The sequence below is a fragment of the Trachemys scripta genome, chromosome 1 (assembly GCF_013100865.1).
Source record: "Trachemys scripta elegans isolate TJP31775 chromosome 1, CAS_Tse_1.0, whole genome shotgun sequence".
Taxonomy (NCBI): domain Eukaryota; kingdom Metazoa; phylum Chordata; order Testudines; family Emydidae; genus Trachemys; species Trachemys scripta.
The window spans coordinates 304,392,591-304,408,590 of record NC_048298.1 but is presented as its reverse complement, the minus strand read 5'-3'; the positions used below and the strand labels follow the sequence as shown (position 1 = coordinate 304,408,590).

The 16,000-nt window shown below is 41.0% G+C and overlaps 1 protein-coding gene across 1 annotated transcript in view; it reads right to left on the bottom strand.

Annotated features, from left to right (window-relative positions):
• Positions 1-15,600, bottom strand: part of MIPEP (mitochondrial intermediate peptidase) — a 116,708-nt gene extending 101,108 nt beyond the window's left edge. The window contains exons 1-4 of the mRNA XM_034758744.1: positions 15,439-15,600; positions 11,429-11,602; positions 5,091-5,179; positions 998-1,084 (exon numbers count right to left, since the gene is read on the bottom strand). Coding sequence (XP_034614635.1) covers positions 998-1,084; positions 5,091-5,179; positions 11,429-11,602; positions 15,439-15,600 — 512 coding nt within the window. The remainder of the gene's footprint in view (positions 1-997; positions 1,085-5,090; positions 5,180-11,428; positions 11,603-15,438) is intronic.
• Positions 15,601-16,000: the final 400 nt, after the last annotated feature.

Sequence of the window (16,000 nt, the reverse complement as noted above, 5' to 3'; positions counted from 1 at the left end):
GTTTATTCCTTTGTTTATTTAGTGAAACTGGATGTTTTTCCTTGTAGACATTTTGGTGATTTGCACTGAAAAATGTCTTTTAACAAGCGTATTACATTAATTTGGGTAAACTATAAAACATCAATTAAATTTAACTTATTTCATTTATTTTGACTGATGATAGAAAAAGCCCCTAATCCTACAACATTTGATTGTTTGGGGGGGGGAAAAGTAGGATAGTTATCCTTACTGTGTGAGAGAAAAAATAATATGTCAGGCAGAAATGAATAAGCAGCAGTAAAAATGGCGATTTATAACAACAATAAAGTGAATGTAAAAAATGCTGACGTTAATTTGACCCTACAGACTGAAAGCATGCACAACTGTCATTAATAAAAATGCTTGATTTTATTGAAACCCCAATAATAAGAAAACCAAACAGAAAGCTAACCACACATAGGCATATTTTTCCAGTGTGATCCCGATACAATTTACATTTAAAAAATTAAGTTATGTCAGAGGCTTCTAGATGAAGGGACATGCACTCATTTTAATTTATACGACTCTAAATACATTCCACTCCCTATTTTCCTTCTTAAATTTATACTTTATTACTGTTTATATTGTTAGATGTATATCATAGCAGAATAATGCAATTTGGTTGAGTTGATTTTGTTATGGGAAACTTAACTTTTGCATTTCCTCATTTTCTAAAGATTTAAACTGGGCAACCTTAACATAGCTTTTAGCTACATACACACACACATTATGTGTACTCCAACATAGCCTATTCATAATAATAACTGAACTTCCTGACTACTGTACAGTTAAATTCTCAGTGGTTAATAAAGTTGCATAAAAATGTAGTCTCGGATTTTCTGGCCCATTGAGTTTTGCAGTTCTTTTACAAAAGGGTGCTGAACTGTCCATCAATTTAACGATACAGAAATATTTCCAAGCATTTGGGGGAATAATTTATAGCGTATTAACTTCTAAAATGTTAAACATTAACAAGTACCTGGTTTCTGGATCTAGGGAATCCATAACCTCTTTATCAGCCAGCAACTGTTTCAAACTTTGGCACAGCTCGATATTTGTATTTAACCTAAAGAGATAAAGATGAAAGCAACCAAGTATCAGAAATCGTTACTGGCATTACTAGTTCAAAGGCAGAGCTTAATATTTTCTGATATACACTATTAGAAATCAAGGATGAAGTTTTCAAAATGTTTTCAAGTTGTAACTGTGCTCAGAAACTACTGTACAATATAAGGATACAAGTTATACATTCTAGCATTTATGACTATGCAGGTGGGTACTTATTTTCAACAGGCAAATATTTTTGCATGACATATTGAGGCAAGTAGGACAAAGTCTAAGGATAGTGCTTATTTTAAGCATTAAATAGAAAATTGTTGTTTCTGACAGAGAGCATAATCTATGCAGCGGTTCTCAAACTGTGGATCGGGATCCCAAAGTGGGTTGCAACCCCATTTTAATGGGGTTGCCAGGGCTGGCTTAGACTTGCTAGGGTCCAGGGCCAAAGCCCAAGCCCCACCACCCAGGACTGAAGCCCAAGCCTCAGGGCTTTAGCCCTGGGCAGCAGGGCTCAGGTTATAGGCCTCCTGTCTGGGGCTGAAGCTCGAGTGGGCTCAGGCTTCAGTCCCCCCTCCTGTAGTAATTTTTGTTGTCAGAAGGGGGTTGCAATGCAATGAGGTTTGAGAACCCCTGATCTACAGTTTAGAATACAGGACTGGGCGTCAGAAGGCCCATGTCACTATGTGCAACTCATTAAACCAGTCTGTGCCCCAGTTTCTCCATCTATAAAATGGACATAATACTTATCGTATCTACCTCTCAGAAATGCTGCAAGGATTAATAACTTAATGTCGGTGAAGCCAAGTTGAGGCCCTGTGTGATGCTGGCAGACCAGGCGCCAGCTCATGCCAAAACCATAAGGCCTCACTGAACACTGATAAATGTATAGCTGGAAACCAGACTGGCTTACCTGTGTGTTAGCATTATTAAAATAGTTATTAGAATTATAAGAATGTGTTTATGGAATGCTTCCCCTACACCCCTGAAAAGGGTATGTGCACAATCCCATGTCCCATCACAGCTTGAATGCTGGAGAAAGGGAATAAAATTTCCTGCTAAGGAGCAACTGATATAATTAAGCTGTCTGGACTCTGAGGAGCAAAGATTCCTAAACATAAGCAAGAGATCCCCAAGCTGTTTGGCTCTGGCTAGCCCTAAAAGACATAAAAGCTTACTTATTATAGAAACTTCTATTACCTTTTGAACTTAAGATTGTACCTCATTTGTATGTGTATGTTTACCTGCTTTAACCTTGTAAATAACTCCATTTCTTTTTCCTAGTTAATAAACCTTTAGTTAGCTTGTTACACAATTGGTTAAAAGCGTTCTCTTTGGTTTGAGATCTGAGTACAACTGACATGGGGTAAGTGACAGGTCCTTTGGCACTGGGAGTATTCTGCATATTGTTGTGATTTTTGGTATAAGGGACCATCTGTCACAGAGGAAGGTTTGCCTGGGTGGCAAGATAGATTGGAGTACTCAAGGGGACTGTCTGTGGCTTCCTATTAAGGCTGTTATAGTGCCTGTGCAGTTCACACTTGTTACTTGGTTGATTAAATCCAAGTATAAAACACACAACCAGTTTGAGATTCATGCCCTGTTTCTTGACAGTCTGTCCTGAAGTTGGCACTCACAATTGTAAGCCACTTCAGACAGCATGACACCTTGTGTGAAAGGAACTATATAAATGCAAAGACTTCCTACTGTTACAAAACAGAAGCTAGTTATCCAGGGATGCTATTTGACATAGTAAGAAACATACAACGTAAATACGATAGCTGCCTCCAAACTTTCATACTAGTTAAGAAGTTTCTGAGATTCAGGTTAATTTGTGCTTTCCTCTTCTCTAAAAGTTTACTTCAATCCAAACTGACATTTAAAAACAGACAGTCCGCAGCAAGGTCAGCCTTACTGAGCAACCCCCCTCTTTAGGTCCTGAAAAATTCACTTGAAGGTGGGAAGATTTCCCAAATAAGTGCACAGGCTCAAGCCATCAGTTTCTATTGAATTTAATCTTACAATTATTATTTTTCTAGCCTTGATGGTGTGAAGCCTATCAAGTATACACACTGATGCAATGTTATCCTCCTTAGACTGCAGAAAGCTCCACTGCCTCTGCCGGCCATAGCTTTGTTAGACACTAGCAGAGAAAACTTATGACGACTCTGGTCAGTTTTTCTACTGCTATTTGGAACCCTGTAAGCAGCAGTGGAGCTCTTAAGAATCATGTCAATTTCATACTGCTACTTGGTAAAGCATTCACATAGGAGGACCACCCAAAAAAATGGAGGCTGGGCTTGAAACAGGGAGCCCCCAAATAGGAACACATCCCAGGGATACCACTCCTACAGAAACCTCAACACCCACCTCCTTCCTAGCATCCAGGAACAGCAGTGGACTGGACTTAATTCACCCAAAAACCCCCACCCAGAGCTAATTTACTCACCAAAAAATGTAATTTGGGGTCAACCAAAACTATTCACAAATTTGTGGTGAGTTTGCCAAATGGTTTTAAGCTAACAAAATAATCTAAACGTTTTAGTAATGTCAAAATAAAAAACTTTTCATTTCAACCTCAAAGTTTTTGTTTAAATTTTCAGGAGGCATTTTTGACAAAAGAAAAGGAAAGGAGGAAAAATGGCTATAGGAGCTGGTGGAGCTGGTACCTGTCATGCAAGCTTTAGCCCCGTGGTTAGGACACTCACCTGGAATGTGGGAGGTCCAAATACAACATCTGCTTTGATGACTATTTATGAAAAGTGGAACAGCTTCAACAGCTCATAGCGATAGGGCACACTGCTGCAATGGGGGAAACCTACATTCAAAGTCCTTCTCTCCACATCAGGCAGAGGGAGGAATTGAACCTGGGTCTACCACTAGGCTAAAGTTCATGAGAGAGAGGTACCACCATCTCTTCCTCCCCTCACTGCTGTTTTGTGAATCTAGTCCTCCTTTCCTTTGCTTTAGTCAAAATGCCTGAAGACCTAACCTAAATTTTTCAGGCCAAACTGAAATGTTTCATTTTGACTTTAAATTTCCTCAACTTTTTGATTCGCCAGAAATTTTCAAAAAATGTTTTTTGTTCAACCTGAAACAAAATTATTTTCCTTAACTGCCAGTGATCTGAAACATCCATTATTCACTCAGCTTGACTGGACTTCTTACCAAGATATTGCCTGTACAAGTTGCTGGTAGAAATGACTTTCCTTCATCTTTTATAACTACTCTGGCAAGTAGGGAGTAATATGGCTAGTTTGGAAGCTCTCTGTAAAATGTAGACAAGGTTGTCCGGGCTTAAAAATTTTTACCACTCTGATATCAAATTATATATACCCATCTGCCTTCATCATAATGCAAGCAACTCTTTAAACTGATTCCCACTATACTCAAAATCTGATTCAAATACTAATCTAAGAACATATATTTTATCAAATGAGATTTTTTTTTAAGAAGTGATGTTTCAGCCAGAATGGACTTTCTCAAGGTTAGTAAATTAGACAGCACAGCACTTCAATATTGATATCTGACCAGATACAGCTTCAAATTGTAAGTCTATATTCTGAACCTCAATGGAAGATTTTCTTCCCTTTTTTCACATTCCCTCTTACACAATCAGAATCCAAGTGGTCAGTATGCCAGACAAAGAGATGTTGTGTGCCTTTAGATTTGCCATCCCTAAATTATACAGACTTCAGAGCCAAAAAATTAACTGCCAGAAACTTCAGAAAATTTAGTTCCAACGCTTTGATGAGTTCCAGTGGCACAGACCTTCACAGTGAATTAGGCAATAAAATAGTGTTCAAGATGCAACCTGAAACTAAAACAGAATGACCTTACACCAGACAGTGTAAGGATGAATCTTTAAATAACATTTTAAAAGAAGTTGCTCTCTGTTCCACACATAAAAACCTCCAGATACATGACAACAATAAGAAAAAAGTTAACTGTTGGATAATGCAGAATCTTTCAGACATGAAAGCCAACATTACAGCAACATAATGAACAAAACATACTTTTCTACCATGGTACCAATGTTTCTGCAGGTTTCTTCAGCAGCCTCTCTGAATGCAAAGTCAGGATGGGCAATTTTCACAAAGTCGGCCTGATATAGTAGAAAAAAAAGAGAAGGGGTAGTGATGGGAAAAGACTGTCGATAATTTGAAACCTTACATGCAAGTTAGTTTTTAGAGAAGAGTTGGAATTTACATGGCAAAGAATTGTAAACATGTTTAAACTTCTTAAATAAATAGTTTTTTAAAAAAGTTGGCAATTCCACTCAGCTTAACACATACATATTTCCACTGTTACATGCAATCTCTTTTTACTGAGCACTTCCACATAAATTTGTCTTCTCAGAACCAGCATCTGTTAAGAATGTGTCAACAGTTATTAATTGCTATAGTATAAATTTCACTCCAAAGAAAATATTTTCACTTAGAGTTTTTTTATTATTATTTTCAGTTAGGTATGTACCTTAGAAAAAGGTTCTTTCCCTTGCAAGAAACACTCATAAAAAAACAGTGCCTTTGAATCTTACTGCTTAGAAAACTTTCTATTTCTTACTAAACTCAATTCCAGAAAAATAAACATGCTTTTTGTATTGTTTTTCAAAATTTAGTATAGACCATCTACTCCTACTACTCCTAAGAAACATGTTTTAAGAAATATCTTAAATATTGCAGCTATAAATATTACACACTTGCCTGAAAAAGGGTTTTCTGTACTTAGTTTATAACTTTACGCTACAGTTTTAATCTTTCATCAAAATTTGATGAAAACCCATGAGAGACTACATCTTTCCAAAGGTCTCTCCACCGTTTGTAGAGAAACAGACAAATGCCAGCATACTACTGGAAAAAGTGTCACATAAGATTAAAGGATCAACAGAAACTTTCAGTAAAATAGGGAATCCTGCCTTGAGCAATGTGATAGATTTCCTCCATGCTCACTAAAGCCTCAATCCTGCAAACACCCAAATGTTTAACTTCACTCACATGACAAGTCCCACCGAAATCAATGGCATAGCTCATATGAGTACATTTAAGCATGTGTGTCTTTGTAGGACCAGGGCTCAAAGGCCCCATGTTGCAAATTGTTATCCACACAAATAGTACTTCTACAGCCAACAGGACTACCACATAAATAAGAACTACACACTAGGATTTACAGGATTTGGCTTACACTGGTGAATTCCCTGCTGACCCATGCCCAGCTCAATGGTGACATGAGGACACAAACCTAACAGTGCCAGCAATGATACATTTTACTTCTCTTACCATGTATGATCTTGTGGCCTGCTTTTTGTCCCAATTATTTTTAAAATGGAAAAAATAAGCCTAAGTAGTTTCAATCTTTCAAATGTACTAACATTTTTCAGATACTGCAAGAGACACTTATCTTGGTTTTAGGCTAAGCTGTTTTCATATGATTATTCTAAATATTTACCATACTGCATTGCTTTTCATGGTAAATGTCATCACACTCAGATTTTTAAATATTTTTATATACACAAGAATAGACTAGTTTGCATAAGGCAATAAACTGCAGACTGCTATACTTACAACTTTTGAAAAATTTATTTTATTCTGTTAAAGGTTATATTTGGATTTATTTAAAATATATGAAACTCCTTTCAAACGAAAAACTGAAACTGAATGTGGTTTACTGTGTAATACAGCATACATTTATAATCGTTCTGAAAACACACAATTTTTTCTTTAAGTGTTTGGAGTCATTTTATGGGTTGAATTTTCCAAAGGCACTCCAACTTCATCTCCTAATTTGCTCGCCTAAAATATGCATCTATATTTTGTGCACTTTTTTCTAGGGCTGTCAAGCGATTAAAAAAATTAATTGTGATTAATCGCACTCTTAAACAATAAAAGATTACCATTTATATAAATATTTTGGATGTTTTTCACATTTTCAAATATATTGATTTCAATTACAACACACAATACAAAGTGTACAGTGCTCACTTTATATTTGTTTTTATTATAAATATTTGCACTGTAAAAATAAAATAGTATTTTTCAATTCACTTAATACAAATACTATAGGGCAATCTCTTTATCATGAAAGTTGAACTTACAAATGTAGAATTATGTACAAAAATAACTGCATTCAAAAATAAAACAATGTAAAACTTTAGAGACTGCAAGTCCATTCAGTCCTACTTCTTGTTCAGCCAACCGCTCAGACAAACAAGTTTGCTTACAGTTGCAGGAGAAAATGCTTCCTGCTTCTTGTTTACAGTGTCACCTGAAACTGAGAACAGGCATTTACATGCCACTCTAGCAGCCAGTGTTGCAAGGTATTTATGTGCCAGATGCGTTCAAAAAATAACTAGATAAATTCATGGAGGATAGGTCCACCAATGGCTATTAGCCAGGTTGGGCAGGGATGGTGTCCGTAGCCTCTGTTTGCCAGAAGCTGGGAATGGGCAACAGGGGATGGATCATTTGATGATTACCTGTCCTGTTCATTCCCTATGGGGCACCTGGGATTGGCCACTGTCGAAAGACAGGATACCGGGCTAGATGGACCTTTGGTCTGACTCAGTATGGACATTCTTATGTTAAAGAGTCATATGTCCCTTCATGCTTCAACCACCATTCCAGAGGACATGCGTCCATGCTGATGACGAGTTCTGCTCCATTATGATCCAACGCAGTGTAGACCAATGCATGTTCATTTTCACCATCTGAATCAGATGCCACCAGCAGAAGGTTGATTTTCTTTTTTGGTGGTTCGGGTTCTGTAGTTTCCGTATCAGAGTGTTGCTCTTTTAAGACTTCTGAAAGCATGCTCCACACCCCATCCCTCTCAGATTTTTGAAGGCACTTCAGATTCTTAAATCTTGGGCCAAGTGCTGTAGCTATCTTTAGAAATCTCACATTGGTAGCTTTTTTGTGTTTTGTCAAATCGGCAGTAAAAATGTTCTTAAAATGAACATGTGCTGGTTCATCATCCAAGACTGCTATAACATGAAATATATGGCAGAATGTGAGTAAAACACAGAGCAGGAGACATACAATTCTCCCCCAAGGTATACAGTAACAAATTTAATTAACACATTATTTTTTTAACGCGCATCATCAGCACAGAAGGATGTCCTCTGGAATGGTGGCCAAAGCATGAAGGGGCATACAAATGTTTAGCATATCTGGCACGTAAATACCTTTCAATGCCAGCTACAAAAGTGCCATGCCAACATCTGTTCTCACTGTCAGGTGATACTGTAAATAAGAAGCGGGCAGCATTATCCCCCGTAACCGTAAACAAACTTGTTTCTCTAAGCGATTGGCTGAACAAGTAGGACTGAGTGGACTTGTAGGTTCTAAAGTCTTACATTGTTTTGTTTTTAAGTGCAGTTATGTAACCAAAAAAAAAAAAAATCTACATTTGTAAGTTACACTTTCATGATAGAGATTGCCCTCCAGTACTTGTATGAGGTGAACTGAAAAATATTATTTCTTTTATCATTTTTACAGTGCAAATATTTGTAATAAAAATAATATAAAGGGAGCACTGTACACTTTGTATTCTGTGTTGTAATTGAAATCCATATATTTGAAAATGTAGAAAGACATCCAAAATATTTAATAAATTTCAATTGGTATTCTATTGTTTAACACTGCAATTTAAACTGTGATTAATCGTGATTAATTTTTTTGAGCTGCCTTCACTAGCAGGACCAAGTACTGATTTTGCACCAGATCCCTAAGTGGCCTCCTCAAGGACTGAACTCACAACACTGGGTTTAAGCAGGCCAATGCTCAAACCACTGAGCTATCCCTCCCCAAAACTGTGTCTGGATGTACAAATAGCAGCAAAGGCCAGGTGCATTTTTCTCCCCATCTATACTTGACAAGAAGTTTCCTCTCAAACTCAGACCTCACCATAACTATCCAGGCCTTTTTCACCTCCAGATTGGGTTACTACATTGCGCTCTGCTTGGAGCAATATTTCATGCCCACTTGGAAATTTCATGAAGTGCAGAATATAGCTATCTACTTGGTAAGTTGTATATCCCACATACAATGTATTACACCTGTGCACATAGACTGCACTGAGTTCCAGTTTACTTCGAGGTGTAATTCAAACTACTGGTTTTGCTATATCAAGCCCTTTATGGCTTGTATGCCATTTATCTGAGACACCACCTTTCTACTTGTTAACATCTGGGATAGGACAATGTATTCTCTTGTTGAGGGCTCTCAACTCTACAAGAATCTTCCCCCTTTCACCTGATAAATTTGTTGACCTTAAGGGTTGTTTGTGTGTTTAAGCAGGCATTTCCTAACGGGGTGGGTGGACTGGAGAGGGCCTTAGAGACAGATTCTGCTTCCATGGATGTCATTGTTAAAACACTTCTTGGTTTTAGTGTGAGAAAACATCAGTCCCTAGATTCTGTAGGACCTCAGAAGGGATTGAAGGAGTCTCTTATTGGTATGGTTGATATAAATCAAAATTAACATAATCACTGGGATACAATATATATTTTTAGATTTTGTTTATGCCCCTAAGGTCATACAGTATAACCTGAAAAAATACCACTAATGCAGCAATAAATCATGTGCTACCACAAACGGCTCAAATACTAATGAAGTAAACATTTATTATATGTATTAATAACCTTTCACAAAGTTTCTTTGCAGGAGACTTTACAGTCAGTAAATTCAACTCATAAGACCACTTATTAAAAAAAATTACTACCATAAGAAAAGTAAAATTAAACCTCATAAAACCAATATATGCTTCAATTACAGGGAATTGTCATGATCATAACTTCATCATGAACAACCCACTTTGAAAGTATGGTGATTTTTACACCTCAGTAAGTTTACGTATTGAAGCACAACATGGTGAATTAAAAAGAGCTTCAGCTCCTCAACTCTGCATGTTTTATTGGGTTTAAAACAGATCATTAATATTATCTGAACTTGGATTTTGTGTTAAACAATATATTGCTTGTAGCCATAACAAGTGAGGATGCAATCTTATAAGATCTCATGACATAAGCAGTGTCAGGCTTAATAAGTAATAGGATGGCAGACCTCTAACAAAAACCCAGGCATCTACAGGAAGCGGTGTTAATGTTACAATATCTAGCAATCTTCCCTCTAAGCCAGAACTGAACCTTTCCAGCATCATGTTACTAGATAAGTTCATGGAAGATAGGCCCATCAATGGCGATTAGCCAGGATGGGCAGGGATGGTGTCCCTAGCCTCTGTTTGCCAGAAGCTGGGAATGGGTGACGGGATGGATCACCTGATGATTATCTGTTCCGTTCATTGCCTCTGGGGCACCTGGCATTGGCCATAGTCGGAAGACAGGATACCGGGCTAGATGGACCTTTGGTCTGACCCAGTATGGCTGTTCTTATGTTCTTACTGCAGGTGCTGTTCTTTGTATGAAATATAAAACAGAGATCCTGTCTGTTTCCGGAATTAATGATCCCATGAATCTTTTCACAAGAGTAACAGCTATCTAGACATAATAAATGTGATTACATTATTTTGTTAAGGGGATGACACTATCTAAATTGATTTAGTTGGATAAAGTTAGGTCTACACTACAGAGTTAGGTCAGCTTAACTACGCTGCTCAAGGCTGTGAAAAATTTCACCCCCTGTGCAATGTAGTTAAGCTGACCTAAGCTCTGATGTAGACACCATTAGGCTGACAGAAGAATTTGTCCATTGACCTAGCTACCTCCTCTTGGAGAGGTGGATTTATTACTTATTTATTGTGCCACTGTAGCATAAATACTACTAGAGTGATGGAAGGGATTCTTCCATCACTCTAGTGGTATTTACGCTACAGTGGCACAGCTTTAGCGTTTCTTGTGTAGGCATACCCTAAGAGATTCATCATTTCCTAGCTGTAAACTGAGTGTTGTTGACACAATGAAAAGGCCATCTATGCTATAGCCTAGAGTTGTCTTTATATTTCAGAGTGGTGTGATTCCCAGATGTACACACTTCATAACTGTAAGTCTTGCAAAAGGCAAGAATGTTAATAAAATACTGATCTGATTTTACTGTTATTTTGCTTATCATTGATATATTATTTTTAAATCTCACTTAAAGTTCACTGCACAGTTACAAATCACATCAGATATAACTTCTGAAACTACCTATAATTTAATGAAAGACTTTGTAACTGATTACGATTTCCCACTAAGAAGGGTCTTTTCAATTTTCTATCCTGATATAGGAAGTCGCAATGTTGATACAGTATCTTTTATAGCAGAAGAGTTTACAAAACAAAAGTCTGAGCTAAGCTAGAAAGATCCAAACAAAAAGTAAATTTACAAGAGAAAATCAAACTTAACAATAAATCTTACCAAGTCTGCTACTCTGCACAATGCATCTGAAAGCTGATCAAAGATCATTACTATCTGTGGCCCAGGAGGTGTAGTACATGCTTTCTGGACTAGCTGTTCTGTTTCTTGTAATGCTTTTTCTTGTGCTTCTTGAAATCCTTCTGGAGAACTCAATTCTGGAACACCAAATAGACCCTAAAATACCAAGTACAGATTCAACAAACAGTGCAAATACACTAGAATAAATAAACTAGAGTATCTCATTTTCAGATCTACACCAAACTGACAAAAATCAGAATAAAACATTTCTTTTATTTACAATATAATTCTGTCTGCTATAGAAACCCTTGCTAAAACTTGGATATTTCCATTAATCAGCAAACAAATTATTTTTGCCATAACTGTCAAGAAAGTTACTTTGTTCTGTAATGGGTGTTTGATATAAAAGAATTTCAAATTACTTCTGTTTTTTAGGGATTTGGGTGCCACAGATTTTGGAAGAGCTACTCTTATGCTTTAAAGCAAACTGTTAGTGGCCTGGAAATATAGCACTCATATCATGAGGTTTATGTTACAGACCTGAGATAAAATTTTCAAAACTGTCTAAGTGACTAAAGAGTCCTATTTTCGGCACTTAGGCCCAAATCCTCCTAGATACTAAATACCCTTGCGGTTCTGGGCCTCAGGAACCTCAGCTTCCTTGAAAGCACCTAGTCATTCTGAAAATGGGATTTAGGCTCTTAAGTCACTTTTAGGCATTTTTGAAAATTTTACGCTTTATCTCAGCAGCTTCAACTACCTGACTTGGAACTTCAGGGCAGGAACCCTTTAGCATTGGTACAGTGAGTAGCACATTGTGGGCACTACTGGAAACAAGTAAGTAATACAAAAATAATGAAAAACAATGTTACTAGTATCTGGTCTGCCAGTTTCTTAATTCCAGGTAATTCTGCATTATATCTCATTCCTGGAAATCTACCACAGGACTTTCACTTAAAAAAAAAAAAAAAAAAAAAAAAAAAGATGAATGACTCATCAAAAAGAAGAAAATCAACAGGCCTGGTGGCAACACTCCACAGATAAACATTTGCTTGTGGTAGTCAATATATCAGATTTAAAAAAAAAAAAAAAAAAAAAAAAAAAAACCTTGGACACAAAAGGGTAAGACAGCAGACAAAACTAAGTTGTTTCAACTCCACAATATCACAGTCATTTCAGAATAATTTTCACAAACCTTCAGTTTGAAATGTTCCTATCTGAATTATGATATGATCACAGAACAGTTTTATTCAGAAAAACCGATTGCTTTTTCTTGCATTGAACTGCAATATAAATTAGGAAAAGTAATTCTTACTGTGTAAGATCAGTGGTGGGCAACCTGCGGCCACACCGCTTCCCACAGCTCCCATTGGCGGGAAATGGTGAATTGCGGCCACTAGGAGCTGCAGGCGGCCGTGCAAATGTAAACAAACTGTCTGGCGACCCGCCAGCGGATTACCGTGATGGGCTGCACACGGCCCGCAGGTTGTCCACCACTGGTGTAGATCCTAAAGACTGTTCCAGTACACAAGACCAAAATTTTCATAACTGGGTTCATAAAAGTTATGTTCCTGAATCCATATTTAAGCATGTAAGTAGAAGCAGCCTGATTTTCAAAGGGTTGAGCACCTAATATGGATTTAGGACCTTCACTTTAGACCAGGGGCAGGCAAACTTTTTGGCCTGAGGGCCGCATCCAGTTTGGGCTCCCCAAACAGCCAGGTATGGCCCAGGCCCGCCCGCATCTGACCCCTCCTGCTTCTTGCCCCCCTGACAGCCCTCCCGGGACTCCTGACCCATCCAACCCCCCCGTTCCCTGTCCCCTGACAGCCCCCGGACCTCCCACCACCCCATCCAACCCCCCCTTTCTCGCTGCCCCCACCACCACTGCCCGCATTCAATACCCCTGTTCCCCACCCTCTGACCGCCCCGACCCCTATCCACACCCCTGCCTCCTGACCACCACCCCGAACTCCCCTGCCCTCTATCCAACCCCACCTGCTCCCTGCCCCCTTACTGCACTGCCCCAGGAGCTCGCAGTCCCGCCGCCCAGAGCATTATGCCGGGGCAAGCTGAGGCTGCAGGGGAGGGGGAACAGCAGGGGAAGGGCCGGGGGCTAGCCTCCTGGGGCAGGAACTCAGGAGCCGGGCAGGAGGGTCCCTCAGGCCATAGTTTGCCCACCTCTGCTTTAGACATTCAGGTATGAACATTTTGGCCAGAGTGGATCCCCTCCTACCACCATTTCTTCCTCTCTTTGGAGGAGAGGATGTTTCAGACACACAGCTTAAAAAGAAATTAAATGACACTCAGGGACAAATTTTAAAACTGGCTGACTAAACTACATGTGTAATCAGAGCTTTTGCACTTCAGTTAGGCACAAATTCTCTGTGTAGGAAGCAACTGAACAGGGTGGAAAGTAATTGAACAGGAAGAGCCCTGGAACAAAAGGTTTACCTGAGAACACAACAGGAGAATATTTCTTGCCTTGCTTCAATACAGAAATTATTGGTGACAAGGCACAGAATCATCTCAATAATTTTGCCAGCTGGGTCATAAATTGTTTTAGTGATTTCCAATGACATTTTTTTTAATTAATTTATTGGTGAAACTCACTCCCCTGCAGAACATCAGATCAAAATCTACACACCACTCACTCCCCACCATCTAAATCCTCAAAACAGAGATTACGTGTCACTACACAGGAATATTTCCTCAAAGCAAGCAGCTATCTTAGTTCCTGTCTACACTACAGACCTATATTGGTATAACTACATTGTTCAGGAGTGTGAAAAATCCACACCCCGAGCAACACAGTTATAACAACCCAACCCCGGCTATAGACAGCGCTATGTTGATAGGAGGCCTTCTCCCGCAGACATAGCTACCGCCTCCCCGAGAAGCGGATTAACTAAGGTTGTCTATACTACCACTTAAATCGATGTAATTTACATTGCTCGGGGGTGTGAAAAAGCCACCCGAGCGATGCTTGTTACATCAACCTAAGCGCTGTCCACACTGGCACTCTCTCCGTGGGAGATGCTTTCCTGCCGACATAGCTTCCACCTCTTGTTGAGATGGAGTAATATGCCGATGGGAGAGTGCTCTCCCATCAGCACAGCTTGTCTTCACCAGACCCGGTACAGCTGCACTGATGTACTAGCACAAAAGTGTAGACTAGCCCTAAGGGATAGCAGAGCTCTCTCTTGTGGTTGTCATAGGCTGTCTTCATTAAAGTGCTACAGTGGTGCAGCTGCATCAGTACAACATTTTAAGTGCAGACTTGCCATTAAAAGGGAGTGAGCGTGAAGTGGTAAGTAATTGGTAAATTGAGGACTAGATGATACCTTTAAAATAAGTCCAGGACAAAGGTGTAGTACTTTAATGGCACGATCGCCCTTCAAGCTCCCCAGGGTGCAGGCTGTACTGCCTGCGCCCTGTCTGGGGAAGATCACAGGAGCAATCCTGGACCCTTGCTGGGCGAGATTCTGTGGGCCCTACCTACTGCAGAAAGTCAGATTTGATTATCATAATGGTCCCTTCTGGCCTTAAAAATCTATGAATCAAAAACCCCTCCCCTAGGCTCCTGCACGAGGGACTGAGCGCACCCCATGGACACACCCTCATCTGGAATAACAACGTGTGACCCCAAGGACTGCAGCGCCCTGCCTGAGCTGAGATGTGGGGTCCACGGGAGGCGCTGCAGGGAGCCTCCCCCAAGCGGAACAGATCCGGATCCTGGCGCCAACATGCCACGGACGCAGATCTGGGCATGCGGGGCGCCCCCAGGTCCCAGCAGGGGCTCGGGGAGAGGCGCCAGCCCAGGGAGCCGGGGGCCGCTGTGCGCGCAGCTGCGCACCCAAGAGGCGACCGATCGCAGCGCGCCTCACAGCCTCCGCCGGGCTCAGGATGGGGGCAGGACGCGGGCCCCCGGCCACCTCCGAGAGGGGGCGGGCCTCAACCCGCCCCGCCGTGCCCGGGCCCCGCTCGCTCACCGTGCTCTGGCCCGTCAGCCGGCTGCGCTGCTGCTTGGCATCGAAGGCGGCTCCCACCGGGGACCAGCTGGTGCTGACCCGCCTCCTGCCGCCGCCCTCCGCCCAGCCCCGCACCGCGAGGCGCAGGGCTGCCGGCAGCGCCCGCCTGCACCCGGACAGCATGGCGGGAGGAGCAGGCGCCCGGGCCGGGCTCGCGCTGTCAGCGCCGGGACGGGAGTCACCTCCCAGTTCCGGCTACTGCTGAGGGCCGCGACCCCGGCACGTCCCTCCCTGCGCGAGGAGGAGCCGGCGGGGCGGGGCGGGGCGTGAGCCGCGGCGGGGCGCGCAGTGAGGGCTCGGAGGTATGGTCGGGGCCTTGGCGGGGCCCGGTCCTGGGAGCAGCGTGTCGCTGTGTGTTTTAGTGATTGCCTTGGCCTCCCCTGCTCACCGCGTCTATGAAGAATAAGCCAGCCTCTGCCCTGGGGCTGAAACACGAATTCCCCGGCAGCCTTTGCCTAAGGCTCTGATTGCCCAGCTGAGCCCTGGTCTACACACGAAACTTAGATCGACCTTGCTCAGGGGG